Source organism: Ascaphus truei, chromosome 4, assembly GCF_040206685.1.
Source record: "Ascaphus truei isolate aAscTru1 chromosome 4, aAscTru1.hap1, whole genome shotgun sequence".
Classification (NCBI taxonomy): Eukaryota; Metazoa; Chordata; class Amphibia; order Anura; family Ascaphidae; genus Ascaphus; species Ascaphus truei.
The window spans coordinates 234,743,106-234,770,875 of NC_134486.1; the positions used below are offsets into that span (position 1 = coordinate 234,743,106).

Here is a 27,770-nt window from a genome sequence, read left to right on the forward strand (position 1 = left end):
CTACAGGCCTCAGTTAGCATGTTAAATGTTAACGTTCATGACAGTACAATTAGAAAGACTGAACAAGAATGGTTTGTTTGAAAGGGTTGCCAGGAGAAAGGGTTGCTTATATAAGAAAGTGGGTCGACCAATGTCTTGTGGATCTTTGGGAAATGGTGGAAGATAGGAATAACTGGGTTTGGGTTGACAAAGAATCTTACTTCCTCTTTAGAAAGTACATTGGTAATTATTCCAAGATCTACAAGATCCGTCAGAGATTTCATATAGATACTGGTCGGGTCTCGTGGTAGTCCAGAGTAGGAAGAACCATCTCCAAATTGGCGATAAGCCTCCCTGAGATAGTCCTTCCTGCTCTGGACAACCACAGCTCCTCCCTTGTCAGCATTCTTGATTACCAGGGCATGATTATTCTGTAGAGATTTCATTGCCAACCTTTCATCCCTACTGAGATTATCCTGACTGACATATGTAGGAGAAAACGAGAAACCCTGTGCTAACAAACAAAGATCTCTAATCACTAGATTTTCAAACATTGTACTATAAGGGCCCTTTGCATGCACTGGATAGAAAATAGAAATGAAATGAGATCTCCACTCACTGAATTATGGAGTGGTTGGAATGAAACTGTCCACCCTGTTCCTCCTCAAGATCGTCCATATCCCTCAGGACACATTGGTCCCTGAAGGTAGACAGACGATCCACGGGAGAGAAGTGATGGGCAGGAGAATCAGATGGTGAGGAAGGGGAAATTAGACTTCCTTCAGAAACAGGTTCAGAACTGTCTAACACAGGTAAAGCGCTCTCAGGGTGATAGTGATCGCCATGCTGAAATTTTTTTTAAGGTAAGTTTGCGTACATATTTCTGGACATCGATTGCCGTATTGAACAAATCGAAGTTCATAGTTGGCACATATTTGAGAACCTTGTTTAAGAGCGAAATCTCTGCCGTAGACAGTTCCACTCCTGATAAATTGATGACATTATCGATTTTATTTAAGAATTCTTCTTTCTTTTGTATGGTTTTCGCCTTTCGTCGATTCCTCTTCCCTCTCCTGGTTCCTTAGCGTTTTTTTTCATAATGCAAAGTTTTTTTGCGGTTGTTGGAGGTACTGCGAATTTCTTGAATTTCCCATCGATGATTCAGACCTGGACTGATACTCTCCAGAAGTATGACCATCCTCTCTCTTTTGTCTTGCCGCCTCCCGTGACAAATATCCCGACTGGTCATCTTTATCCTCAAAGGAAACTGCATGGGAAGATGCCTCTACATCCGACAGCTCAGATTCTCCACTTTGATTATCAGTTCTTCCCTTCAAGATGGATTTCCGTGGGGTAGATCTGAATGACAAGTTACTCCTGGGAGCACTGTAAGATCAATCTGTGCTTTGATTCACTCTCTGCCAGCTGTAAACTTGTTTTTTTGTCATAATCTGACCGATCTCTATCAAATTTACTTTGCTTCTTCGTCATTATCTTTTTCAGCATCATGTTTTGTTTTCAGTAAGCTACGATCATCTTTCTTAAATCCTTCAATGTCCTTAAATCTATGAAGTTGATCTTGTAAATCTCTAATTTGGCTATATATCAGTTCTTTTTATTTTTTTCCCCTGAATAATGAGTTCCATTAATTTAAAGGAACAGGTGTTGAGTACAATAATCCATTGTTCTTCGAACTCTTTATTTTGGAAGCCAAACGTTGGTGACTTCTTGATTCGCAAGCCCCTAGGAATCCTCTTTGTTTTAGTATAATTTTTGTGACCAACTCTATTGCCTGTGCGCCAAAAATCCTTTTTTTTGTCTACCTTGATACAACAATTGGCTGCACGGTTATCCAGAGGCACAGGACAGGGGTACATCCTAATGTGAGTACATTGTTTACATATTACTAGGTGAACCTCATGTGCTAATATTAGTCCAGGGACTATCCCAACGAGGTTTTGATGAGTGGGCTTCAACCTACTAACCCTAACCTTCAGGGAATATTTCTCTTAAGACTTCATATCTTATTGAGAGTCACTGTTGTGAATTTCACTAATTGTACATCAGTAGCCCCCAGCACTGTGCCTCTGTTCATACAATTGCATTGCGTGTACAAACAGTTATGGATCCAGCGCTGGAGCGCTAAAATCACTCATTTGCTTGCTAGGATTGGTCAGGGAAATGCATATATATTACAGTAGAGAGGAGTTATGCAGGGAGAGAAATGCATGTGCCGAACTGCGCTCGCTCACCCCTATTATGAGGTGTTACATTCACCTTCTCACGTACTCTATCGCCCACAGGATTCAGAGGGAACACTGTTAATAAATTACTCTTTCCTGCAAACTTGCTTTAAAAATATATATATAAACCATTGCTTTTTGCTAATCAATAAGATAATAACCTTACTTGAATTGGTTGATGAGTAGACCATGGGATCACCCTGCTAAAGAGTCCTCAGACCTTCGGATGCAACTTGAAGGAAGAGGTTACTATGCGATGGGAATAAGACATAATCATATATCTGGAGTGCTGTAGGTAAAGAAATAAATTATATATTATTCTAGCCGAATTACCTGGCGTTGCCAGGGAGAGGTGCCCAAAGTAGGGAGAGTTCAAGGTAATTCTTGAAGTTCTGGCAACCCAAGAACTGTGTGACCCCTACATAACCTCCACCCCCTCCCCTCCACCAAACCTGTCTGGACCCTGCTCTTGGCCTCTCTTACCCACCCTGCTCTTGGCCTGCTCTTGGCCTGTCTCACCCCCACCTTCCTTATAACAACCACCGTCTCTTTCCTCACTATCCTGGGACGCCCGTCACTTCCGCCACCTCTTATCTGCTATCCACAATTTCTCTACGCAAGTCAGCCACTGGTGTTGTACCTGATAGGCTCTATGTCTTGCATGTGACATCATACTGGTGACATCATAATGAGTTGCAGACATCTTGTACAGCTGAACCTTTGTACATAAACATACCTATGCCTTTTAAATATATAGATATGATATATGAGGCTATTGGGCAAACATACCAAAACCCCACTGACGCATTTCCTTTTGATTCTATTACTGTATATAGCATGCCAAATTTGGTGGCTCTAGGATTAAGCGTGTGGATTTGTATAGCAAGACAAACAAACGTTCTGAATTATAGTATAGATTACTCTGCTCTAGTGATAAAGACAAATGTGGACCATATGGGGTACTTTCACTTCATAATACAGGAGGAGTACATTGTCTCATCTTTATTGTGATGGTGTCCCCCTCATATTAATCAGACATCTTTAAAGCCAACAAAGGGTCTCTATAATTAATGACACGGTTGCTTGATAGCGATGATTTAACACATTTTTAATTCACATTACACATTACTTTGGTAATATATGTTTTAAGGAATTTATTAAAAGTTAATTTTTACACTTTGCTGGTGTGCATTGAAGTGAATTCTTTTAGGGGGCACATCCATTTTGTGTTTCCCCTTCCCTTTTTTCTGATCTTTAAAGTCAGCATTGCCTTTTTACATATACAGTATATCATTTTTCCACATAAGACTTCAATCGAATTACTGTCTTCAATTATCCTTTTACATACACCAGTTTTCCCCATAGACTTTATTTTGATCACCCTCTTGAATTCAGAAATACAATCTTCACTCATATGGGATTACATAGGGTCAGTGAGAGCTACAGTATGGGCACATAAAACAGGCAAATATATCGCTTAGTTCAGCTATAAAAGCCAACATATGGAAACTATTATGGACTAGGATTCATTGTTTTGACATTTTTTTCCCCTAAGGAAACACGTTGAAGAATGATAAGTAACAGGGATTCTTCCCCAAAAATATGACACGAAATTTATAATAAAAAAAAATTGCCCATGAAGAATAATAGAGTAAAACATTAATAAATCTTTTATTACTAGGGGTCTTATTCTAATTTGTCCAAAGCGGCCATCCAGGATATTTTCATCCAATATAGAATAAGGTCCAAAGAGTTTTTTTTAAAAACGTGTACGTTTCCTTGCTCAGTGTGAGCGATCACTGAACAAGAACACCTGGGAATTTATATCGTGGCTACTGCCAAACACATCTGCAACCACCTAAAGTTAATTTCACTAAATAAAAAGCTCTATTTCTTTCTAGCAGGAACTCATTGACACTTTCATTATGTGTAATGCAGCAGTACCACATACTGGGTCATTTGTTTTATAGAAGGACCCCACTTAAGATGTTCTGAGTAGTGTCTCGTCAATTGCAATATCTCACCTAAGCTTACTGAGACGTAGGAACCTGTTCAAATGTATTCTCCATTCCTAAACGAAGTAGACGTTTGTGGGGCCCCAAAGAGGAGGCCCCCAAGACTCCAGAGTCATTTCTGGTGTCGTTCATCTGCCCATTTAATTTCCTGGGATCCCTGTCATAAGGTCACTTTGTTTGTACATACTCTAGTACTGGCCCATTAAACTATCACTCTCACTGGGTCACTTTGGTGGTGTACACTCGAGTGGGATTTTAATGCATTAAATACATAATACATAAAAAATTTGGTCACTTTGGTCTTACGTGGAATTGACCCTTTGATCCATTAGCCACCCCCATACACAACTTTACATGGTGTGTGTGGGATGGGAAAGACATACGTACTTGGCTACACAGTGGTGCTGAATAAGGAGGACAAGGGCCCACTAGACAGATGAAACAAGCCCCACAATTGCAGTTTATTTGGCAGTAGTGGTTAAGTATGTTGGACAATTCCTGTAAGGGTGCTGCATACTTCCTCTTCTTCTTAGTAGGAACAGAATGGGGGAGCGTGAAACATGAAAAAGAGATACACATATACAGTAGTCAGTAACAGTCCTGTAATGAGAATTCCTGAGCAAATATATGGTATGGTGTATACAGCTGTGAACACAATAGTGAGGAATTTAGGGTGAGATAAATGCTACAAAATACTAGAGACTTACACGGCCAAGTGTAAGTCCGTGCTTCTAAAGGTATCTTTCCCAATCCTCTCCAGATATTCCTCCCAAAAGCTGTGCGATCTAAGTGTTCCACATCAAATACAACTGGTGCAGCAGTGATGATAGTATAGAGAAGGGGCAGGGGGTGACAATAAAAATATATACGATAATGACTCACACGGCCGTGTGTGAGTCACAGCCCCAACCGGTATCTTTGCCTGAAGTGTATGCCCGCAGGATACTCCCCCCCATTTACTTGATCTCCCGTGTGCACCGCAAGCATCCAGAGAAATGTGCATTAGAATAACGTATTTATTCGATTACTTAAAAAAGACAATAAACCACTCACATTGTGGGTTAAAAACAAATGGTGTGGCTGTTCCGGTCTCCTTGATGTAGTTGGCTCCGCTGTCCGCCGCGTCCAGTTGAGTTCAGCAATGGAGTCAGTGGCAAGCTGGTGACTACGGAAGCCGTCAAAGTCCAAAAAGGTCCACGCTCATCAAACTTAGTTAGTAGTTTGCAACTATGCAAATTGTGTTAATTTATAGAGGTTGTTTAATTTTGATATTGTTTATGTATATCTGGTTTTATATATAATCGGGTATATTGTTGTTATGATTAGTGGCGCAACTTTTTCTCTTTGTATATACATATATAAAGTATGGTAAACCTACCCAGCCTTGAAAGTTGCAGAGCCAGTACATCCGGCCTCACACCGATGAGACCCAAAAGGTCGAAACAGCTGTCTGTGAGTGGTTTTACTGGCTTAGCATCTAATCCCATGCTGTGCTTAAAAGCTGTGTGAACAGCGAGCATTAGCTTATAATGTAAAAATGGATTTCAGGCAAAAGGTGACACTGTGTGCTCATTTGCATGTCGTTACCCAGAATCCCTTGCTACAGTGGAAGCACTGTATGCTACGTGATAATGGTGAAAGGCAGGGTTGCAGACCTGTCTAAGACATGTGAATGTGCTCACAAGTGATATTTTTATTTGCTATATGCAATACAGTGGAGTTTTTGTGTCACCTTTTACACACACACACACACACACACACACACACACACACACACACACACACACACACACACACACACACACACACACACACACACACACACACACACACACACACACACACACACACACACACACACCTTGTAAAAATGTGACCATGATATGCTTTTTCAATTAACATCACATAGTTAAAGTTTTCTTGTATTTCAAACTAAGATTTGAAATTACCTGCTTTTAAGTGAAATCACGAATAAAATGAGGTTCGTAGCATTTCTGTGTGTGTGTGTTTTCATCTGAACAAAGTCTGACCCTTCTCAGTTGCCTTACTCCTGCAGAGGCTTTCCTGGTTGCCTGGATACTGAGCCTTTGTGGCTTGTGTATGATAGAGAGAGAGAGAGAGCGAGAGCGAGCTTCCTGCGAGACACCTGCACAGCGGGGTGAGAGTGAGGGAGAGTGAGTGAGAGAAGGTGAGAAGGTGAGAAGGTGAGAAGGTGAGAGGGTGAGAGGGTGTATGTGAGTAAGTGACAGAGAGATAGAGACGTGTGAATGAGAGTCAATCATTCAGAGTGGATAAATACTTTGTATATAATGTGTGGGAATAAATGAGAATACCCTTCAACTGTACCTAATTACCGGGTGCATGACATGGTATGGGTCCTGTAAAACAAGCTATGCCTATTAAACAGAGTATTTTTGTGTGTGCTAAGCTGCACATGTTAGGGGGCTTTCATAGAATTGCTTGGAACCTCCATGCAGCACAGTATAGGAACTACAGCATTACCTTTTTGTATGGGCAAAACGTTACGAATATATGTATGAATAAGCCGGGGGTGGCATTTTACAGGATGGGCTACTCCACATGTTAATCCAATCCTATTAAATTGGGTTATCATCATTTTACGACACCCTGGGTGTGCAGTACAAATCGAGGCAAGTAATTGTGATCCTTTCAGGGGACAATTTTTGGACTCCACTAATAAAGGGTCTGCACTCTTGTTTCTGCCAGAGACCAGAATACATTTTGTATCTATATCTACATCTAACTCTCCCTACAGTATGTATGATCTCATCATTTTAAATAATAATATATTTATACATTTTTTCCCTCAACTCAAGTAAAAAATTCAATGGAGAATGAAGTCACATATTTTCCTAGCAAAATACCCCTGTAGATATTTTTCAAATGGTCGCCAGTATAGTATGTCTACTGGTTAAATGTCATCCTCTTGAGGCCAGCATGCAATGCCTTGAAGATTTATTTAGATCTTTTTACCACTGCAGGTACTGAATGATAATGTTTGCTGATACAAGTGCCCTGGAACCCCTGTCTGCACACAATATAGTTTCTGAGAAGCGATCCACTGGATCCAGTATTCCCGAATCCCATGTGCAGCTTGCCTGCTCCCCGCAGTACTGCGCCTTTCCACTGAATGGAAACGAGCTTTGCATTTGGAAAACAACAAATCCTCATGAACAGGTAGGAGAATGACCAAGGTCGTGGCATAGCACATGTTAATAGCAGTGCAAACTCTAGTCACTTTAAATATGTACTTGTCAGCTATGGCATCTACTGTATTTAAGTATTCCACTTCTCCATGCTGAAGAAGATTTTAATCCAATTAATTTGCTATCTTCTTCAGCATAGGGAGGATGGTCTTAAAAACAACACAGCGCTATCGCATGAAAATCAATGGGGCTTTCTGTGCGATAGGGACAGATCGGTGCTATCGCAACATACAGAATAAGACCAATGTCTCAAACTTCATGAAAAGACAGTGTCCAAAAATGATTAAATGGCAGATGTATCACTGCATAATGTGTTTTCGTACAGTGCTTTATATTTTGTTCTTGATTGTATCATTTTCAAAATGTTCGTTAGACAAATCTCTTTCAACGGGTGCAAATTGTTAAGTAGGGAGGTTTTTTTGTATTCAAATTTTATTGAAAATTCCTACTTTATACAATATTCTAAAACACATCAAGCATTGTGGACACAACATTCAGTTCTGGTCGTGAGATCACCCGTACATTGTATATTGCAGTTTTCCCAATGCAACAATGGAGATATTTCATAGAAAGATCAAAGAAAAACCAGAGGTCTACATTCAAAGAGGTTTGATACATGACACACTTGACAGAGGTACTGACAGATTGACTAGCATCATACAGTTCTAGTATAATCTTATTCACCTAACTTCAAACTTAACCTTGTGCGGTGCATGAAGGACTCTGGTATTATGGTCCAAAACCTCTCCATTATACTTATGATAGGGAGCCCATATTTTGTGCTATTTTGGTGTTTGATATCTAAGCGAGTATAGTATGTCAGCTTCTCTATTATTCTAATAAATTCAAATCTGTCTCACCATTCTTCCATGGATGGGGTGGGAGGGTCTTTTCCACGTTCTAGGTAGTATATTTTTGGTGGCATAGATGAGGTGTCCAATTAGGTTTTTAATATGTCTAGGGATACCTACATTGATTAGTCAGAGCCTGAGCAGCGCATTCTCCGGCTGAAAGGGGACATCTATCTCTGTGATATTCTTTATCTCACAAAACCTTTTTATAGAAAGAATTAACTTTAGGGCAGCTCCACCACATGGGCAGATCATCTGCTCACTGCGCACACAGCTTCCAGCAGACGTCGGTTTGGCTGGGTTGCATACGGGCTAATTTAACAGGAGTCAGGTACATTCTATAGAACATTTTAAAGCTTGTTTCCGTTAGTGAGGCAGAGACAGAGGACTTACGTAACTCTCCCCAAATCTCCGGCCACTCATCATTATGTAAATTCTTCTCTATGTCAGTGCCAGCGTTCAAGTGTAGGTGTTATGTCTTCAGTATAGAGATAGGTTAGCTCCCTCTGAATCCTAGATAAGACATGTCTAGGCTCCTCACTATATATAATATATTCTAAAGGGGATGGGTCTCTTAGGAAATTTGTTTTGAAGGTTTGTTAAAGCATGCCATATCGGAAAGCATTGGTAAAAGGGAATTCGTTGTTCTATTTTCCCTTGCAGTTGTTGCATTGAAATCACAGAACCTTGCTGATAGAAATGTTTAAATCTGGATATCCTCACTGTGGTTAATGCAGTGATAAGTGGCTCGAATTCCACGCCGTTAAAAGGTTTATTCATATTAATTTTAGTAAACCGTGAAAGCATACAGGAGAACTGCAGTTTGGAGAGACTCACAATGTTCCAGTTACGGAGGGTGTTTCGAATAAATGGATGTGCTTTCACGCTGATTGTGTCTATACTTGAGGGATCTGAAAGTAGCATAGCTATAGGCCTTGCCTCTGTAATAATTTGCTCCATATCTATCCAATGGGCATCAGATGAAGTGGAGTACCAATATGTTAGTACTCTGAGCGATGCCGCAGAGTTGTACAATTTAATGTTCGGGCAGGCTAATCCTCCCTTGTTCCTTGGAGGAGCATAAAATCTATTGCTGACTTGAATTTAATTCCTGTCGATACATTTTGGGGATGCGAGTCCAGCCACATTAGTTTAGATTTTGTATGATTAATCTTTTAGCCTGCTTCTTCTCTATTAATTGAGTGAAGCTCTGGGGAGGGGTCTCAGGCTCTCTCAAATATGACAATATCATCTGCACAGAGTGCAACTTTAGGCGAGAGGCTCCAATAATTTTGGGGTTGTTCCTAATGCCCTTTGCTAACGGTTCAATAACCAGGGCAAATAGAAGTGAGTAGAGGGGGCATCCCTGTCTTGTTCCTCGTGTTAAGGTGAAATATGGGGTCTTATTTCCCCATATTGCCTGGATCATTGAACAGAATTTAGGGCCAAATTCAAACTCCTCCAAAGAGGCCCATAGATATGGCCATTCCACATGGTCAAATGCTTTTTCAGCATCTAATGATAAGTGTAACGAGTGCTCGCTGCAAACAGGACGGTACCTCAATACAGAGGTGGGGATAGCATACACCAACCTGGAGCAGCGAAGCCGCGACCGGATTGCGGGTATTGTAGTCGTGGGTAGCCTGGTCAGAATAGGAGAGGTGAGGATCGTAGGGTTCACTTAGCCGAGATCGAGGAATGGAAAAGTATGGATCGTAGGAGTAACTAGCCGGGTCGAGGGTAGAAGTCAGCACAGTCAAAACCAGAACAAGGCAAGACAATTCAAAGTGCTTGCAACCAACCTCCTGGTGGAAGAGGCTGAGCCTAAATAGCAGGGTCGATAAATCAGATGCAGGATTGCTCCACAGGCAGGAGAGAAGCTGAAGCCAATCATGCAACTGGTGCTTGACAAGGGCAGCGCCTGCGCCTGATCCTCACAAAAAGAAAAGGTTTATCTACACTCTGTGATAAGTGCATTGTGTTGATTAGTCACAAATTATCTGCTCCTTGTCTACCACCTACCACGACTGATCTTTATGCACTAATTGGCACATAATGGGTTCCAGGCGATCGGCCAAAATCTTTGCAAAAATTTCAGAATTTAGAAGTGCAATTGGTCTATCGTTCACACAGTAACTACTATCCTTTCTCTCTTTTGATATTAACATAAGGATTGCCTCCATCATTGATCATGGTAACTAACCCTCCTCCCATACCCCATTAAATACCCTACATAATTCAGGAGATAAGAATTTGTAAAATTCGCTTGGATACCCATCCTGTCCCCCAACTCTACCGTTTTTGAGAGATGCAATTGACTCGCTATTTCAGTGATGGAGATCTAGAAGGTTTTTCCTCACCACTGAAACCCTAGGTAATCTAATATCTGTTAGTGTTTTAAAGATCAGTGGGATACCAGACTGTTCAAATTGAGTTGTGTATAACTCAGAATAATATTTGACAAATAGTTTTTTAAGGTCTCCTTGGTATGTAGATACCAAATCCACAGCTGTCTTAATTTTGGTGATGCGGTTTTTAGTTCTTTGTTTTTTAAGTAGCCAGACCTGGAGAGATGAGGCTCTACTTCCGTGCTTCTACCTTTGTTTCGTTAGGAGTAGAAGGAGGTGCTCGATTTTATCTAAATCTATTTCAATGGGTTGTGTTTTTAGTTAAGCAGGGAGGTTTTACCATTTCAGAGATGGCGGGTTTTTAGGGAAAACAAGGAGCAACCTAAACACAGACTTTGATACATTGTATTTTACTATGTATTATAGTATGTAACTTCTCCTACTATAACCCTATAACTGCCTTTATATCATACGGTACTCTGTACGGCATGTGGTCCGGCACAACAGGGACCCTTATGATGTACAGTGTACATCATGCCATTGATAATAGTTTTCTAGGGGTAGATCATGTTCACTTCTGTGTTGGAGCGGTGAACGCAATCGGAGTCCTTGCCAATTCTATTCATTTAACGGGTGGGTAGTGACCGTTATTACCCAAGTTTAATCTTCCAAATCCCAAACTGGGGCACACAGGCCAAAATTTGAGCAAATCACCTTGATACATCTCCCCTTATATACACATATCTATCAACTAACAAGTGATTCCAGTCCTAGTATTACAAGTCATGTTCTTTAGCACTCTGGTGTTCGTAGCCCTGTTTTTTAAATTCAGAAAACCTGGACTAAAAATCTCAGAATGGTAAGGAATTTAAAACAAAGAAAGAAATTAAGTGAACTGTACATTTGAAATTATTTGCCAAGTATGTATGGATGCTTCATCTTCTACTATTTATTTTGGAATTTTGTTTGTGTGTTTGCTATGCATTTGGACACCTTTTAAGATATCGTATCCACATTTTGCATGACGGTTCCTGAGATCAAGGAGCAGGCTTTTGTCTGTTTGGATACAATTCACGAATGACATCAGCAATGCCATCAGCAATGACATCACAAATTACATGATTCCATCACACCACCCTCAAGCTACCACTTAATCTTGGTCACTCTGAAAATCCATTTTGCAATATTAGAAAAAATACTGGAGCAGCCAAAGTTCTTCTAGAGTGTGAGATCATTGTTTGGGACGAGAGTAAATTGTCCCATAAATACACATTAGAGGCTCTCGATCGAACACTTCAGGACCTCGGAGGCAATTAAACTATTATGGGTGGAATTGTTTTAGCAGGGGATTTTCACCAAAACGCTCCCTATTGTACCAAAGGGAATTATGGCTGAGGAGCTAAAAGCATGTTTCAAATATGTAGATCTCTTGCGGAATGTTACCAAATGAAAGCTTATAACAAACATTCAAGTTCATTTACAAGGTGATGATTCTGCTGGCAGGTTCTCTCAGCAACTAGCTGATCTTGGCAAAGGAAAGCTTCCAGTTGATCGACTCAATGGATTCATCAGTTTTCCAGAAAACTTTTCCAACATCATAGATTTATTAAAAGACAAAGACTTCCCAAACATACACATGAATACAAAATAATACAAATGGGTCAGGGAACGTGCAATTCTTGCTCCAAAAAACAATTGTGTCAATGAAATCAACATAAAAATACAACAGAAATTGGCTGGACAAGCTAGAACATACAAGTCAATCGACACAGTCATGAATATAAATGAAGCAGTTCAATATCCCACTGGGTTTCTTTACTCAATTGAACCATCTGGAATGCCGCCACATAACTTGATGCTTAAAATTGGTTCATCTATCATGTCTCTGCGAAATTTAGATGCTCCAAGACTATATAATGGAACTCGTCTAATAATAAAAAATCTTTTGCCTCGTGTCTTCGAAGCCACTATTTTCACAGGCTGTGCTAAGGGAGAAGACATGTTCATACCAAGAATCCCACTCATCCCTACCAAAATTCTTTTTAAATTCAAATGATTTCAGTTTCCGGTGAAGCTTGCCTTTGCCATGTCAATTAATAAATCTCAAGGACAGTCACTTAAAGTAACTGGACTGAATTTAGAAAATCCATGTTTTGCACATGGTCAACTTTATGTTGGATGCTCTAGAGTGGGAACTGGAAAAAAATTGTATGTCTTTGCACCTGATGGAAAAACAAAAATATAGTTTACCCAACTGCATTAGAATAAAAATACATACATTTGTTTTCATTAAGAAACTAAAACATTTAATTATCCATTTATAAATCTAAGTATTTTGTGATTTCTTATGTAACGGGTATTCCACCCCACCCAATCGCATATACAGTGTGAGTGCGGGGAACATACAAGGTTACTCAGGTGTGGTGCATTACCTGTTGGCTCACAGGAGGGCTGAGCTTCCGCCACGGGGAACCTGGGGTGATTATACTAGGGGTGATCACTTACAACATCTTCTCGGTACAGCGCCTCCACCTGCGATGGCTCCCACCAGAGGGGAAGTGGTTCCTCGCAGGACAATCACAATAATAATCACGTAGACAGCATGTATATTAACTATATGACTTTACTAACATGCATGGAGAATATCATCACATTTACATAACATCATAACCTGTTAACCTTATCACCTCAGGCCCAATGTCTGGTGTTCCCACCCAGTGTCCTGTAATCCCCCACACCCAATGTCCCGTACTGCTACGGAGGTCGTGGGTGACTGCGCAGTCACTAAATTATCTGTTAGGCCTGTTGGTGCACATGTGTAGAAATACCTTCGGAGCACTCCGATGCTCGGTCCTGCAACACTCTTCTCAAAGGGTCAGACGTGCGATGCATCCGTCTAATCCTTTCCAGGTACTTCTCCAGGAACCCCAACGAGGGTCCCACCGCCTCACGGGAACACAACCGTCTCACGGCAACAGCAACCGAATCACGGGAACAGCAGCCGCCGCTATCCCTGTCTATCCCTAACTAACCCTAACGTGACAGGAACCCTATCCTAGGGCCTGTCCCTGATGAACCGCAACCTGGGGTGGCTTGGGGAAATCTCCTAGGGCCTTCGGGGTTAATAACCTGCCCCCCTCCCCTACTACCTAAGGTCCTAACTGTAACCTAATAACTCACTGATACTAACAGCGCCGGCAGCCGACACACAGCTCTCACAGTCAGCCTGCAGACAGTAATACATGCTGCACACACACTGCACTCAGTACACGCAGCGTCAACATGCAACACTCATACACAGCAACCTGGAACCCGCAGCAAACACACTGCACACACTCAGCATCCGCTGCACACCCTGTGCCTATTTGTCAGTGCTCACAGCACTACCCGCTGTGGCACTGCCAAACCTGCACCCTCACACACCTAAGGGTGACCTTCCCTATCTAGGGCCGTCCCTCTTCAGTTACCCCCTGCCCTTACCGGGAATTGGGGCCTGCCTGGGGACCTAAGGAGAACCCTTACCTGGTGCAGGAGCCACTCGCTCCCTGCACCCTTCCTTCTCCTTCCTTCTCCTCAGCCTGAATGCCTGTGCAAAGCCCGGGAAATGTATCTATTCTCCCGGGCTGAGAATCCTCCAGCCCTATTGGCCGCTATGAGGCACCTGGTGCCTGTCTCCCTATGCCTCCTGGGAATTGTAGTTCCCAGGGGGCTGCTACAGTACTGGGGCCGCGTGCGCGCTTCTCCCGCGCATGCGCGAACGCCTAATGGCCGCCGCAACCTCTCTCTCACAGTCCCTACTCTCGCGCGACTCTTTCCTAACTCTGGCCTATCTTCTGCGCAGGCGCGACTCTGCCTGACCTGCCGTGACTCTCTCTCGGCTCTCCTCACCCTCGCGCAACACCTCCCTGGCGCTAGGGTTCCTGCCGCGCATGCGCGTCCACTGCGCATGCGCGAGCCAAGGAACAATGGAGGCTGGCTCACCGCCCGGCTCCGGGAGCGCCGGGAGTCCTGCGACGCGCGTGCGACCCGGCAAACGGCCGCACGCGTCCCCGGCAACCCCCGAGCCGGGACCCGACCGCCCTCACCTTCCAGAGCGTCCGGCGGGACCGCCATGGGACTCGGCGGCCCCCGCGATCAGCATCGAGGTGAGGGGGGAGCGGACACTCTGGGGAGACCTGGCTATACTCTCCCCCTGGTGAAAAACCCAACGCCCTCGCTTGGGGAACCACATACCTCGACATAAGTTTACACACTGAATAATGGCATGGCATAATTGGTACACTTTCACACAATGAAAAATTACAGGGCATATCACACCAATTAATACCCGAGACTGGCTGAGACCATGTGTGGGGTGCCCCGAACTGAACATGTGGGGGTACCTTGCTTTTACGCCCGTGAGCCTCCCCCAGAAAAATCTCCTGTTGAGCACGCTCTGGGGGAACAGTCACTGGCTCTTCGCTACTTCCTCCCCCTGGTGGAAGGAGTAGCACAACGTCTTTTAAGCAGGCCTTTACCCGGTCATCTGCGGCTTGGATGCGGTAGACCAGGAGGCCAGGACCTTTCCCGCGGTCCACTACCTGAGGAATGGGGCGCTCCTTTTTGGGCTTAAAGGAGGCCAGTCTCCCTGGATCTCTCTCCACACAGTCTTTGTCCCCATATTTTTGTGAGGCTTCCTCTGAGAAGCGAGCACGGGACAATGTCTCGGTTTCACCTGGCAGGGGGGAAAGAGTAGACACCTTACCCCTGCGGTGATTCACGGTGGCCAACAGGTCCTCGGGGACGCTGTCAGTTCCCACCTTGGCGGTATCGGGACCTGTCCCCAATTCTTCTGGGACAGTCCACTCACTGACTCGAACTTCGGGAGCGTTGGATCCCAGTCCTGGGACCACTTGCGTCGGAGCACACGGGCTCACACTCCGCTCAGGAACCGTAGCTTTGGCCTTCTTCACGGCCACCTCCATCGGAGTCGGTGGGGAACAAGGGGGTTCCTTACCACTCTGCTGGCTGACGATGGGCTTCCCTTCTTCCGGAAGGATCGACGGTAGACACTGGTCCACTCTCTTCTCTGGACAGCTACCTTCCAATGAGGACACCTCCACCAGGACGCGATGCAGAGGGGAGCCCTTTGCCCGGGCGACCAGACTTAAGGAGCCATCGTGCTCCGCGGTCACCTGGAGGCTCACCCCCAACACCCCTGGGGCAGTCGACTCACCCTTGTCGTCTGTAGGTACTAGTCCCAAGCCTAGGACCGATGGTACCTCTGTAGTAGGTCGGACTGACCATTGTAGGGCACACGGGCCCACAGCAGGGTCCGCAACATCGGGACACACTTCCTCTAGGGCCCACGGGCCCACAGCAGGCTCCTGTGATTCCTCTGTCTCCTCTGTATCATCGCTAGGGTGGTTCGTCGGTAGGCGCATCGCCACCGATGGAACTTCAACCTCTTCACTGGAAACTTCTGCATGCTGGGGCACAATAGACTTCAGTAACCGCACACCGCAACATTCACAGTAGGACCACCATGTCAATGTCTCTCTAGAACAGCCGCACGTGGGGCTAAAACACTGTATGCCCATTTCTCCTTCCACCTCGACGGTCCTGAAGTCGAGGGGTCCCTGAGCCACGTTGGCTCCCTGAGCGTGGGCTTCTTGCAGGCAGGAGCATATGAAGAGAAGAGAATCTACTCCGGGCGCGCGCCAGGCCACATACACACTAGGGTGTATCCCTTGACAGTCTATCTCGGTTTCCTGCTCAGAAAGAAAATATTCTATGTCTACGACAATGCCTTCCTCCTCCTTCTGGTGAACAGACGGGTCTAATGGCTGTTCACTGTGCTCACTCCCCCTGGTGGAATTTAAAGGAGGGGTGTGCTCTATCACTGAGTGGCTCTGTCTCTGCACTGAGTCACTTACATTATGGGGGCGGGGCTCTGGGTTTCCCGCCGGTCCGGGCCATAGTTTTGCAACCTTTTTCTGAGCAGCCTGGCAGTCAGAAGCACGTGTGACATTTTGAGTTGGCGGGAGCCGCCATTTTAGGTGGGACTCGCTGTTAGCATTCCCTGCTGCAGGAGCCTCCATTTTGATCACAGTCCTGCTAACTACATTAGGGCTCTCGTTGCATGCAGGAACTGCCGATTCAGGGTAAATAAAGGGGCACCCCTCGTTCGGACCCTCGGACAGACTCAAGAATTGGGGACCATCTTCCTCGCTTATAGCATGGTCTACATACATCAGTATAGTACTCCACTGCCAGGTGATATCATACCTTCGTCCTCTGACCCATGTACGATCCAGGCCAGGGAGCTTCCGAACCTGCGCCTGAACGTCCAGCAGAGACACGCCAGCAGGGACTGCCCCCACGGCAACCATGTGGTTAGGAGTTGCACTAAGCGTCAAGGCCCAGGTGGAGACCTCCTGTCTGGAGAGCGCCCACATGGTGAAAAATTGGAATTGGACAATTTGAAAAAAAATGAAACAGGGCACCCCAGGTCTATCTCAGCAGCGCCTCCAAATGTAACGGGTATTCCACCCCACCCAATCGCATATACAGTGTGAGTGCGGGGAACATACAAGGTTACTCAGGTGTGGTGCATTACCTGTTGGCTCACAGGAGGGCTGAGCTTCCGCCACGGGGAACCTGGGGTGATTATACTAGGGGTGATCACGTACAACATCTTCTCGGTACAGCGCCTCCACCTGCGATGGCTCCCACCAGAGGGGAAGTGGTTCCTCGCAGGACAATCACAATAATAATCACGTAGACAGCATGTATATTAACTATATGACTTTACTAACATGCATGGAGAATATCATCACATTTACATAACATCATAACCTGTTAACCTTATCACCTCAGGCCCAATGTCTGGTGTTCCCACCCAGTGTCCTGTAATCCCCCACACCCAATGTCCCGTACTCCTACGGAGGTCGTGGGTGACTGCGCAGTCACTACATTATCTGTTAGGCCTGTTGGTGCACATGTGTAGAAATACCTTCCGAGCACTCCGATGCTCGGTCCAGCAACACTCTTCTCAAAGGGTCAGACGTGCGATGCATCCGTCTGATCCTTTCCAGGTACTTCTCCAGGAACCCCAACGAGGGTCCCACCGCCTCACGGGAACACAACCGTCTCACGGCAACAGCAACCGAATCACGGGAACAGCAGCCGCCGCTATCCCTGTCTATCCCTAACTAACCCTAACGTGACAGGAACCCTATCCTAGGGCCTGTCCCTGATGAACCGCAACCTGGGGTGGCTTGGGGAAATCTCCTAGGGCCTGCGGGGTTAATAACCTGCCCCCCTCCCCTACTACCCAAGTCCCTAACTGTAACCTAATAACTCACTGATACTAACAGCGCCGGCAGCCGACACACAGCTCTCACAGTCAGCCTGCAGACAGTAATACACGCTGCACACACACTGCACTCAGTACATGCAGCGTCAACATGCAACACTCATACACAGCAACCTGGAACCCACAGCAAACACACAAACACACTGCACACACTCAGCATCCGCTGCACACCCTGTGCCTATTTGTCAGTGCTCACCTTCTCCTCAGCCTGAATGCCTGTGCAAAGCCCGGGAAATGTATCTATTCTCCCGGGCTGAGAATCCTCAGCCCTATTGGCCGCTATGAGGCACCTGGTGCCTGTCTCCCTATGCCTCCTGGGAATTGTAGTTCCCAGGGGGCTGCTACAGTACTGGGGCCGCGTGCGCGCTTCTCCCGCGCATGCGCGAACGCCTAATGGCCGCCGCAACCTCTCTCTCACAGTCCCTACTCTTGCGCGACTCTTTCCTAACTCTGGCCTATCTTCTGCGCAGGCGCGACTCTGCCTGACCTGCCGTGACTCTCTCTCGGCTCTCCTCACCCTCGCGCAACACCTCCCTGGCGCTAGGGTTCCTGCCGTGCATGCGCGTCCACTGCGCATGCGCGAGCCAAGGAACAATGGAGGCTGGCTCACCGCCCGGCTCCGGGAGCGCCGGGAGTCCTGTGATGCGCGTGCGGCCCCGGCAACCGGCCGCACGCATCCCCGGCAACCCCCGAGCCGGGACCCGACCGCCCTCACCTTCCAGAGCGTCCGGCGGGGCCGCCATGGGACTCGGCGGCCCCCGCGATCGGCATCGAGGTGAGGGGGGAGCGGACACACTGGGGAGACCTGGCTACACTTAGAATTCCCTAGCAATGCCGTGTATTTTCAGCTAGTTTATATGTCCCACTCTATGTATATTTTGGTTGCTTTGCAATCAGTAGTACAGTATATGTCACCTTATAATCCTTTTTTAAAATATTTTAAGTGACTTGTGCAAAGTTTATATTTATGGAATAGGAAGGTATTTCGGTCAAGAAAACATTTGCAACAAACCCCAATGTTTATTTATAATCCTCCTAATATGGGAGTCGTGTTTACAAAAAATTGTAATAAACATTGGTGTTTCCGACCTATTAGATTAATTTGTCTTAATTTTTGGAGTGAACGTCGTGACACCTTTTTGCTTCTTTCAAAAACAGTGGAATCATATCCTTTCTCCAAAAATCTGTGTGTTAGAATATTGGACTGGTTTTCGAAATCCTCCACCTTGGACCAATTCCTCCTCATTCTTAAAATTTGGCCTTAAGGAATGTTATCAAGCCATTTTCTGGAATGGTTGCTATTCGGGTTGAGAGAGGAATTCACATCCACTGATTTAAAGAACATTTACTGATAGTTTGGTTATCCTCGATACTGAGGCACAAGTCCAAAAAATGTATTTCTCTAGCATGATTTTTCCCAGTAAGAACTATATTTTTATCATTAGAATTGAGGAAAAAGAGAAATGCCTTCAGATCATAATCTGACCCTGCCCAAATGATGAGATTATCACTAATGAATCTCTTGTAGTTTTTAATATACTCTAAGGCCTGGGACATAGTAAAGAATTTGGTGCTGTTGCTTGCTGCCGCTCGCTCTACCAGGAGCTTTTTGCTGTCCTGGCAGAGGAGACAGCAAGTGCGCTTGGGAGGCAGGTATCACTGTGTGTGTGTGTCACTTGGTAGCTGTCAGTGTGTGCGTGTGTATGTCATTGGGTAACTGTGTGTGTCACTTTGAAGTGGTGTTTGTGTGTCACTGGGGAACCTGTGTGTGTGTATATGTGTGTGTGTGTGTGTGTGTGTGTGTGTATTATATAATATTTTAAAAATTAAAAAAAAAGACATGTTGTGAGAATAAATTATTTATTAACATTGTGCAACTTTGATAAATATATTCACACACATACACACACACATACATAAATCACACACACAGTGACACACACACACACAGTGACACACACACACACACACACACACACACACAGTGACACACACACACTGACACACAGTGACACACACACACACAGTGACACACACACACACAGTGACACACACACAGTGACACACACACCGTGACACACACACCGTGACACACACACACCGTGACACACACACACCGTGACACACACACACAGTGACACACACACACACACACACACAGTGACACACACACACACACACTCAGTGACACACACGCACACACTCAGTGACACACACACTCAGTGACACACACACAGTGACACACACACACAGTGACACACACACACACACACACACACAGTGACACACACACACACACACACACACACACACACACACACACACACACACACACACACACACACACACACACACACACACACACACTGACACACACACACACATACAGTGACACACACAGTGACACACACCTCTGTGCTGCCTCTACTCTGTCTGGTCTGGTGGCTCTGCTATCTCACCGACACAGTAGGTAAAATGCCGGCTGCAGTCCCATTGGATGGGAGTGGTCACGTGACCGCTCCTCTTCTCCCCCAAGCGGCAAAATTTCAAACTTGCCTGTCTCTTCTGATTTTCTCAGCCTCCGCACGCATCAGCACGCATGTGGAGGGAGAAACTATAGCCGCGCTGATTACAGATGCAGGGGCTTTGTGCATCTGTTCAGCGCGGCTCAGCCCACCTCAGCGATGCTGATTTTACTATGTCCTAGGCCTAAGAAGGGGTTATTGACCGAAATGCACTTGTTTTCCCAAAGGCCCATGAAGAGCCCTGCATACTTGGGAGCAAATGATCTGTATATAGAATTGGTGCTCAAAAAGAAAATAATTGTTATTAAGAATAAAGGACATACTATCCAAAACAAATTGTTGTTGTGCCAGTGGTAGTGTGTTGTCCCTACAAAAAAAATTTGTGACAAGGGCATTACTTTCCAGACACTCAGTCGGGAAATTACAGTTCTCCTCCTCTTTAGGGGCTGCATGCCAGTAGAGGGGGGCAAAGTCCTGACTTGGCCGGTTTCTGGGCATGAAACTATTGCACCAGTCTGGGTGCATGCACATTGGAAGCGGGTTCCCAGGAGTGGTTTTCGGGACCCTACCCCTTTTAGGTCACCAAATATTGCAACCGTCTGTGATAAACCTGACAGTCCAGTATGTGCTACTTCGTATTCCCTAATGCCATCTACTGTGGCTCTTCCTTGGGCATATGGGCAGGATTGGCTGTTTTGAGTAGCGACACATGGTGGACTCTGCAACGTTGTAATCTTAACTAAACCACGACGGGGTTCAAGATCCGTGTAGAGGGAGAGAGGGTTTGGCCCGGTATTAAAGGGGTTGCACCCCATATGGCCACCCCCTGACCTCACCAGGGAGACAAGGGGTTAACTGGACTGCGGTCCAGGAATGTGGTTTGCACCTTGTTATATCATGAAAATGTATGTTCCCCTGTTCCCATGTTTTATTATTATGTCAGTGTCTGCACCACACACACACTGGGATCCATCCGGGAGGGCAAGGGTTAATAGTTGTATAGTGATTATAGCCCTTTGTTTAATTTTCCCGCCATTTCAGGCACCATTTTGCAGGGTCCCATAGGCCGCCATTGAAGCTCCATTGTTTTCAATGGCGGATCTAGCTGTTTTGGACCTGTTTCCCTTGAAGACCAGCAGGTGGCGTCCGAGAGGAGGAGCGGCGGTTTCCCATTATAAGTCAATGGGCTCATTGACTTCAATGGAGATTCCTCGACGGCGCTTTCCAGGAACGAGTTGGCAGCCGTCCAAACCGCAAAACCGCAAAGCAGACACAATGTCTGAAAAAGAGCTTTGATCACTGATTAGTCAAGTTCAACGTCAAGTGGCGTGGGAATCTTAGGTTCTAGGGCACCCAGAAATAAAATTCTTTTTGCCCCTAGTTCCTAGGCCTCCCCTCACTCGACCACCACCGGGTCCCAGAATCCAGGACCCCCGGAACGGGTTGTGCTGGTAAAGCGGGTCGCGCCATAGGTTCCAATGGCGGAGGCAGAAGCAGCACAAGAAAACGACTAAGTCAGAAACGCTACAAACCATAAGCCCATATCTCCGGTTCTGGAGGGTCCAGAGGGCCAGGGTTTGGGGTACCTGTAGTCACTGCTCCGGCATGGCTGCAGAACCATCCTTGACCCTCTCTGACCAACCTGACGGAGTATGGACCACCTTAAAGGTTCAGGAGTTTTTCCCATAGACTTCAATGGCGGCCGGTTCCCATTGACCGGCTATGGCGGAGAAACCCCATAGGCTTCAACGGCGGCGATGCCCCGTTGAAAGTCTATGGCGGCGGATTCCCATAGCCACCAATGGCGGCGGTTTACCACTGAAAGTCTATGGCGGCGGAGCCCGTTGTTTTCAATAGGGATTTAGTGAAAAAACGTGATTTAATTTACAGCGGAGAATTTTGTATTAAAATAGGAAACGGTTTAAGTAGTATTTGTGTATCTCCGGTTCTGAAGGTCGCAGCAGGCTGAAACTTGGACCATATGGTGTCCCAGTTCTGGCATTGATAACTGGGCAGTTTGGACCCGCTGGACCCAAAAGCACCGGATATTTTAATATGTTTATGTTTCACCTTTAATATTGTATTCCAAGGCGGGGATAAAAACCCGCGAAGATTCCTTTACACAAAGGGAAGCAGATGGTCAGAGGGGCGATCCAATGTCTAGAGACTAAGTAGTGTTCAAAAGGTTTTGCCACCCTCACTGTTTACCTGAGGGCGGAGAAACGCCAAACTGGAGTGGTTTGTGAGTGTCACATCTTACACTTACAAACAAAGGAGATCCTGCCAGATATTCCATTTGGCAGACTGGCCGGCGTCCCTGATGTAAATGTGGGGCTACAGAAATGAGACCCTCAGGGTCCTAGTGCGCATGGGCTAACTAGCTGGGGTGCATGGGTTAAACTGTGTTCCCACGTTAAAGATTGGATACAGGTAATTGTTATCCAATAGCCTGTACTCAATGTTAAGGATAGGGTTACAAAGATATATAAACTGTGGTCAACCCTATATCATTTGTCTTCAAATACCATCTTGATTGTTACCTGATTGCTGGAGAATTGCTATCTGATACTTCTCATCCCCCAACCCCAAGTAAGTGTTACCTTCTTGCCGGTTACTGTACTATATTGCTGTGTTCACCTATTTAAGGAATAAATATACTTTATTATATCTAAGCCTCGTTCAGTTCAACCCAGTTATTTGGTGTATTATTATAGCCTGTCACAAAGTTACCTTCACAGGCTATTAATAAAACTGGTGGCAGCGGTGGGACTGAACTGGACCTGTATTACAGTGTACTGAGGGACCCTGTAATATAGTGGGAACTCGAAGGTAATTGCGAGTTCCTGGGACTAAAGATATTGAACACACAGTAGTGCAACAGTTAACACAATTTGTAACACTACCTCACTGCTGCGACCGTGAACCATGAGCGAGGCTGAAGGCTCATCCAACCTGAGGACTCGAACTCAGCTGAAGGACAAGTGCCGTGAATATGGACTGCCTTATGAGAACCAGGAGGTTGCAGACATGATAGCGGCAATCAGTGACTATGAAGCCCGGCTTGCAGAGCCTCAGGATACGGCTCAGCTTGCCCTTGTGCATCCGCCCGGAGATCAGGGAAGGAACCCAGTGCCGGGGCGGCAGAATCCCGGGGAGGGAACGAGTGCACCTCCCGGGACCGGTGCAACAGGAGGGGCACTGGTTGCTGCGGCTACCAGTCCGTTCACCCCTGACATGTTGGCACTGATTACTGCATGGGGTGACAGAGGGACACCGGAGGAGCGGCTGCAGTTTATCACTATGGCAGTGAACAGACCCGCTTATTGCCCCCCTGTCCAACTCAGCAAAGATGAACTCCAACTGGACAAGCACAGTCTCACCAAGTTCGTGGAAGGCACTGACCAGATCGACAGTTTCTTAAAGAACTTTGAAACGCAGTGCCGGCGGTACAAAGTGCTTCCCCAGCATAGGGTTGCACGTTTGGACCCCTTACTGTCTGGCTTGGCTAAACAGACGATGATGGCGCTTCCAGATGAGTATGCTGATGATTATGACCACCTGAAAGAACTGTTGTTATTTCAGTACGGTTTTACCCCTGAAGCCTACCGGGGTAAATTCCGGCTGGAAGAGAGGCAGCCCCTGGAGTCCTATGTCACCTATGTGACCCGCATGGCTTTGTACGGGATACGCTGGGTGGAGGACTATGAGGCCAGGACTTACCAACGCCTGCTGGACCTCATCTTTCAGGAGCAGCTCATGCAGCAGTGCCCGCCGGCGGTGAGGACTTGGGTGTATGACAAAAAGCCCAAGACTTACCAGGAGGCGGCGAGGCTAGCAGATGACTATGTGGCCAGCCGAGCTCTGATGTCCGCCAAGGCACCAGCCAAAGCGGCGGTGGTGGCGCCGGCCAAGAAATCTGCTAATACCCCCCAATGGACTCAGAGGCCGCCTGCGGGCAGCAGTCCACAGAAGGCGGGGGAGCTCCGGCACGAGCGCCGGTGCTACAACTGCAACCACACTGGTCACATCAGACCAGATTGCCCGGAACCCCTGCGTTCCAGCGGACCCCATCAGGGGCAACGCACCCCAGCTGCGAAGCCAGTAGCCCGCGTGCGGGTGGCTTCCACCAAGGAGACCGGACCGGTCATGGAAACAACTCCCAGCGAGACGTCCCATACAACACCTGTCCCGGTTTCATTGGTGCCTACAGCCAGGAGCGGAGGACAGATCAGCGCAGCCCTGCAGCAGACGGACGGCCGGAGCAGACATCTCACCCTGGTCACAGTCGGTGACCGGCAAGCGGTCGGCTTGCTGGATTCAGGAGCTGCAGTGACCCTGGTCCGACCTGATATGGTCCGGCCAGAAGAATTGCTCCCAGGCCCTGGGATGCAGATCACTGTGGCCGACAGGGAGCCACGTTTCTTGCAGGTGGCCAGAATGTTTTTGGATTGGGGGAGGGCCAGGGTGTGCGGGAGGTGGGGATTTTACCCGGTTTGGATGCTGAAGTTCTTCTTGGCAACGATCTGGGGCCGATGACCTGCACCTACGACCGGGTGCCCAAGCCCGCTGCAGTGGCGGCGGTTACCCGAAGCCAGACCACGGCAATGGCGGCGGCGCCAGTCCCCCAGCCTTTGGGACCAACGTTAGCGGAGGGCGCAGAGGAGCCCGGGGAGGTAAGCCAGGATCAGTTGCAACCACAGACTGACTTACTGTTCCCCCTCACCCTTCCCCATTCCCCGGACAATGACATGACTGGGGGGTGGCCAGAATTAGGAGCCCAGTTTAGGGAGGCAGTGAATACAGACCCTACCTTGGCCGGCGTGAGACTTCGGGCATCCGAATCTCAGGCAGGGGAAGGCACTGAGCACTGCCTATGGCATAAGGGACTCCTGTATAGAGAAGAAGGGAACCCAGGGATAGAGGAAGGGGTGACCGGTAAGCGACAGCTAGTAGTGCCCCAGGGGTACCGACAGCAACTGTTACGGGTAACTCACTCTATTCCGTTAACGGGACATCAGGGGGTCAACAGAACGCGAGCCCGGTTATTACAGCGTTACTACTGGCCGGGGGCATCACGAGATGTGGGCAATTTCTGCTGCTCTTGTGATGCCTGCCAGCGAGTGGGTAAGGCGGGCGACCGTGTGAAGGGACCCCTGAAACCCCTACCGATAATAGGGGAACCCTTCCAGAAAGTAGCGATGGACCTTGTAGGACCCCTTATGATTCCTAGCAGGTCAGGGAAGCGCTACATCCTCACGGTGGTGGATTTTGCCACCCGGTACCCTGAGGCGGTAGCGCTTGGCACCATAGATGCCAAGACAGTGGCAGCAGCTTTGCTGAACATTTTTTCTAGGGTAGGTTTCCCTAGTGAGATCCTAACTGATCAGGGGTCGCAGTTCATGAGTGAACTGCTACATTGTCTCTGGGATGCATGCGGTGTACAACACCGGCGCACTACCCCTTACCATCCCCAGACAAACGGATTATGTGAGAGGTTTAACGGTACCCTGAAGCAGATGCTTCGGACCTATATAGAGGCAGAGGGGAAAGACTGGGAGATTCATTTACAGCACTTTCTGTTTGCCTGCCGAGAGGTACCGCAGGAATCTAAAGGCTTCTCCCCCTTCGAGCTACTATATGGCCGCAGGGTATGTGGACCTCTGGACCTATTCCGTGAGGGATTGGAAGGGGAGGATACTGCTACTGATGCTTCAGTGATCCAGTATGTAGTAGATCTCCGAGACCGATTAGAGATGCTCATGGGGGTGGCCCAGGACCACCTCAGGGCCGCTCAGACCAAGCAGAAGAGATGGTATGACCGGAATCCCCTTAGCAGAGAATTCATCCCAGGACAGCAAGTGCTTGTTCTCAAACCCACTCGGGAGAACAAGTTAATGGCTGCCTGGTCGGGACCGTACCCGGTTATCCGAAAGGTGAATGAGTACAACTATGTTGTGCAGATAAAGCCTGAGAGGCACAAGACATATCATATTAACATGTTGAAAGAGTACAGAGCACCGAGTATGGGAGCAGTAATGGCCATTTGTAGCCCACTGCGGGAGGATCCGGCGAGCAATGCTCTGCCTGATCTCCTAGGGGAGGCTAGGCAGGGAAACACTGTGGAGCAGGTGGATATAGGGACACAGTTGAGTGCTAGGCAGAAGGGAGAAGCCAGGGACATGCTAGCTAAGTTTAGCGCCCTCTTCACTGACATGCCAAGGACCACACATCTCACAAAACACCCAGTGCACACAGGGGACCTGCAGCCTCTGCATAAGCACGCTTATAGAGTGTCAGCAGAGGTCAAGACCAGTATGGAGAGGGAGATAGAGGAGATGCTGACCCTAGGGGTAGTTACTCCGTCCCAGAGCCCTTGGGCAAGCCCGGTAGTCCTAGTCCCTAAGAAGGACAAGACCACTCGGTTTTGTGTGGACTACCGCTTACTCAACGCTGGGACGGTGTCAGATGCCAACCCCATGCCCCGCATGGATGAGTTACTGGATGAACTCGCGGGGGCAAAGTATCTGACCACCATGGATTTGAGCAAAGGCTATTGGCAAATCCAACTGACCCTGGAGACTAGGGAGAAGTCAGCATTCATCACTCCAAGTGGCCTCTATGAGTTTTTAGTGATGCCATTTGGGATGAAGAATGCCCCGACTACCTTCCAACGCCTGGTCAATAGGTTACTGGAAGGGATGCAGAGCTATGCCAGGGCTTACCTAGATGACATTGCTGTCTTTAGTAGTTTCTGGGAATCCCACTTAGGACATGTAGCTGTGGTGCTGGATAGGATCAGGGAGGCTGGGCTTACCTTGAAACCCACTAAGTGTATGGTAGGGATGGCAGAGGTCCTGTACTTAGTGCACAGGGTGGGTGGAGGGCACCTCAAACCAGAGCCAGCCAAGGTAGAAGCCATAGTTCAGTGGCCTGTTCCAAAAACCAAGAAACAGGTCATGGCATTTTTGGGCACCGCAGGGTACTATAGGAAATTTGTCCCACAGTACAGCGCCGTGGCCAAACCCCTGACTGATCTGACTAAGAAGCAACTGCCTGTGCTTATTACCTGGACTACTGCCTGTGAAACTGCTTTCCAGGCACTGAAAATTGCGCTTGCTGGGGCCCCCATACTGGCTGCCCCGGACTATACCAAACATTTTCTTATACAGACTGATGCCTCGGACTATGGCATTGGAGCAGTGTTGAGCCAGGTGGGGGACGACGG

General features: G+C 47.0%; 1 protein-coding gene and 1 long non-coding RNA gene across 4 annotated transcripts in view; one reads left to right on the top strand and one right to left on the bottom strand.

Annotated features, from left to right (window-relative positions):
* Positions 1–2,321: 2,321 nt before the first annotated feature.
* On the bottom strand, positions 2,322–6,297 carry LOC142493286 (uncharacterized). Of its 2 annotated transcripts, none has more exons than XR_012801067.1 (4): positions 6,187–6,297; positions 5,291–5,402; positions 4,625–4,762; positions 2,322–2,511 (listed from the first exon to the last, which is right to left on the bottom strand). It is a non-coding gene; the product is annotated as an uncharacterized LOC142493286 (long non-coding RNA). The 2 variants fall into 2 exon arrangements; XR_012801066.1 differs by having other exon boundaries at positions 5,291–5,464.
* Positions 6,298–6,311: 14 nt separating this feature from the next.
* Positions 6,312–27,770, top strand: part of WDR27 (WD repeat domain 27) — a 585,895-nt gene continuing 564,436 nt past the window's right edge. Inside the window, exons 1-2 of one of the 2 annotated variants that reach the window (XM_075597051.1) lie at positions 6,312–6,395; positions 7,240–7,435. In XM_075597051.1, the coding sequence (XP_075453166.1) occupies positions 7,247–7,435 (189 nt within the window). In that variant the 5' untranslated portion in view covers positions 6,312–6,395; positions 7,240–7,246. Of the gene's footprint in view, positions 6,426–7,239; positions 7,436–27,770 lie in introns of both variants that reach the window. The other variant, XM_075597050.1, reaches the window with a different exon arrangement.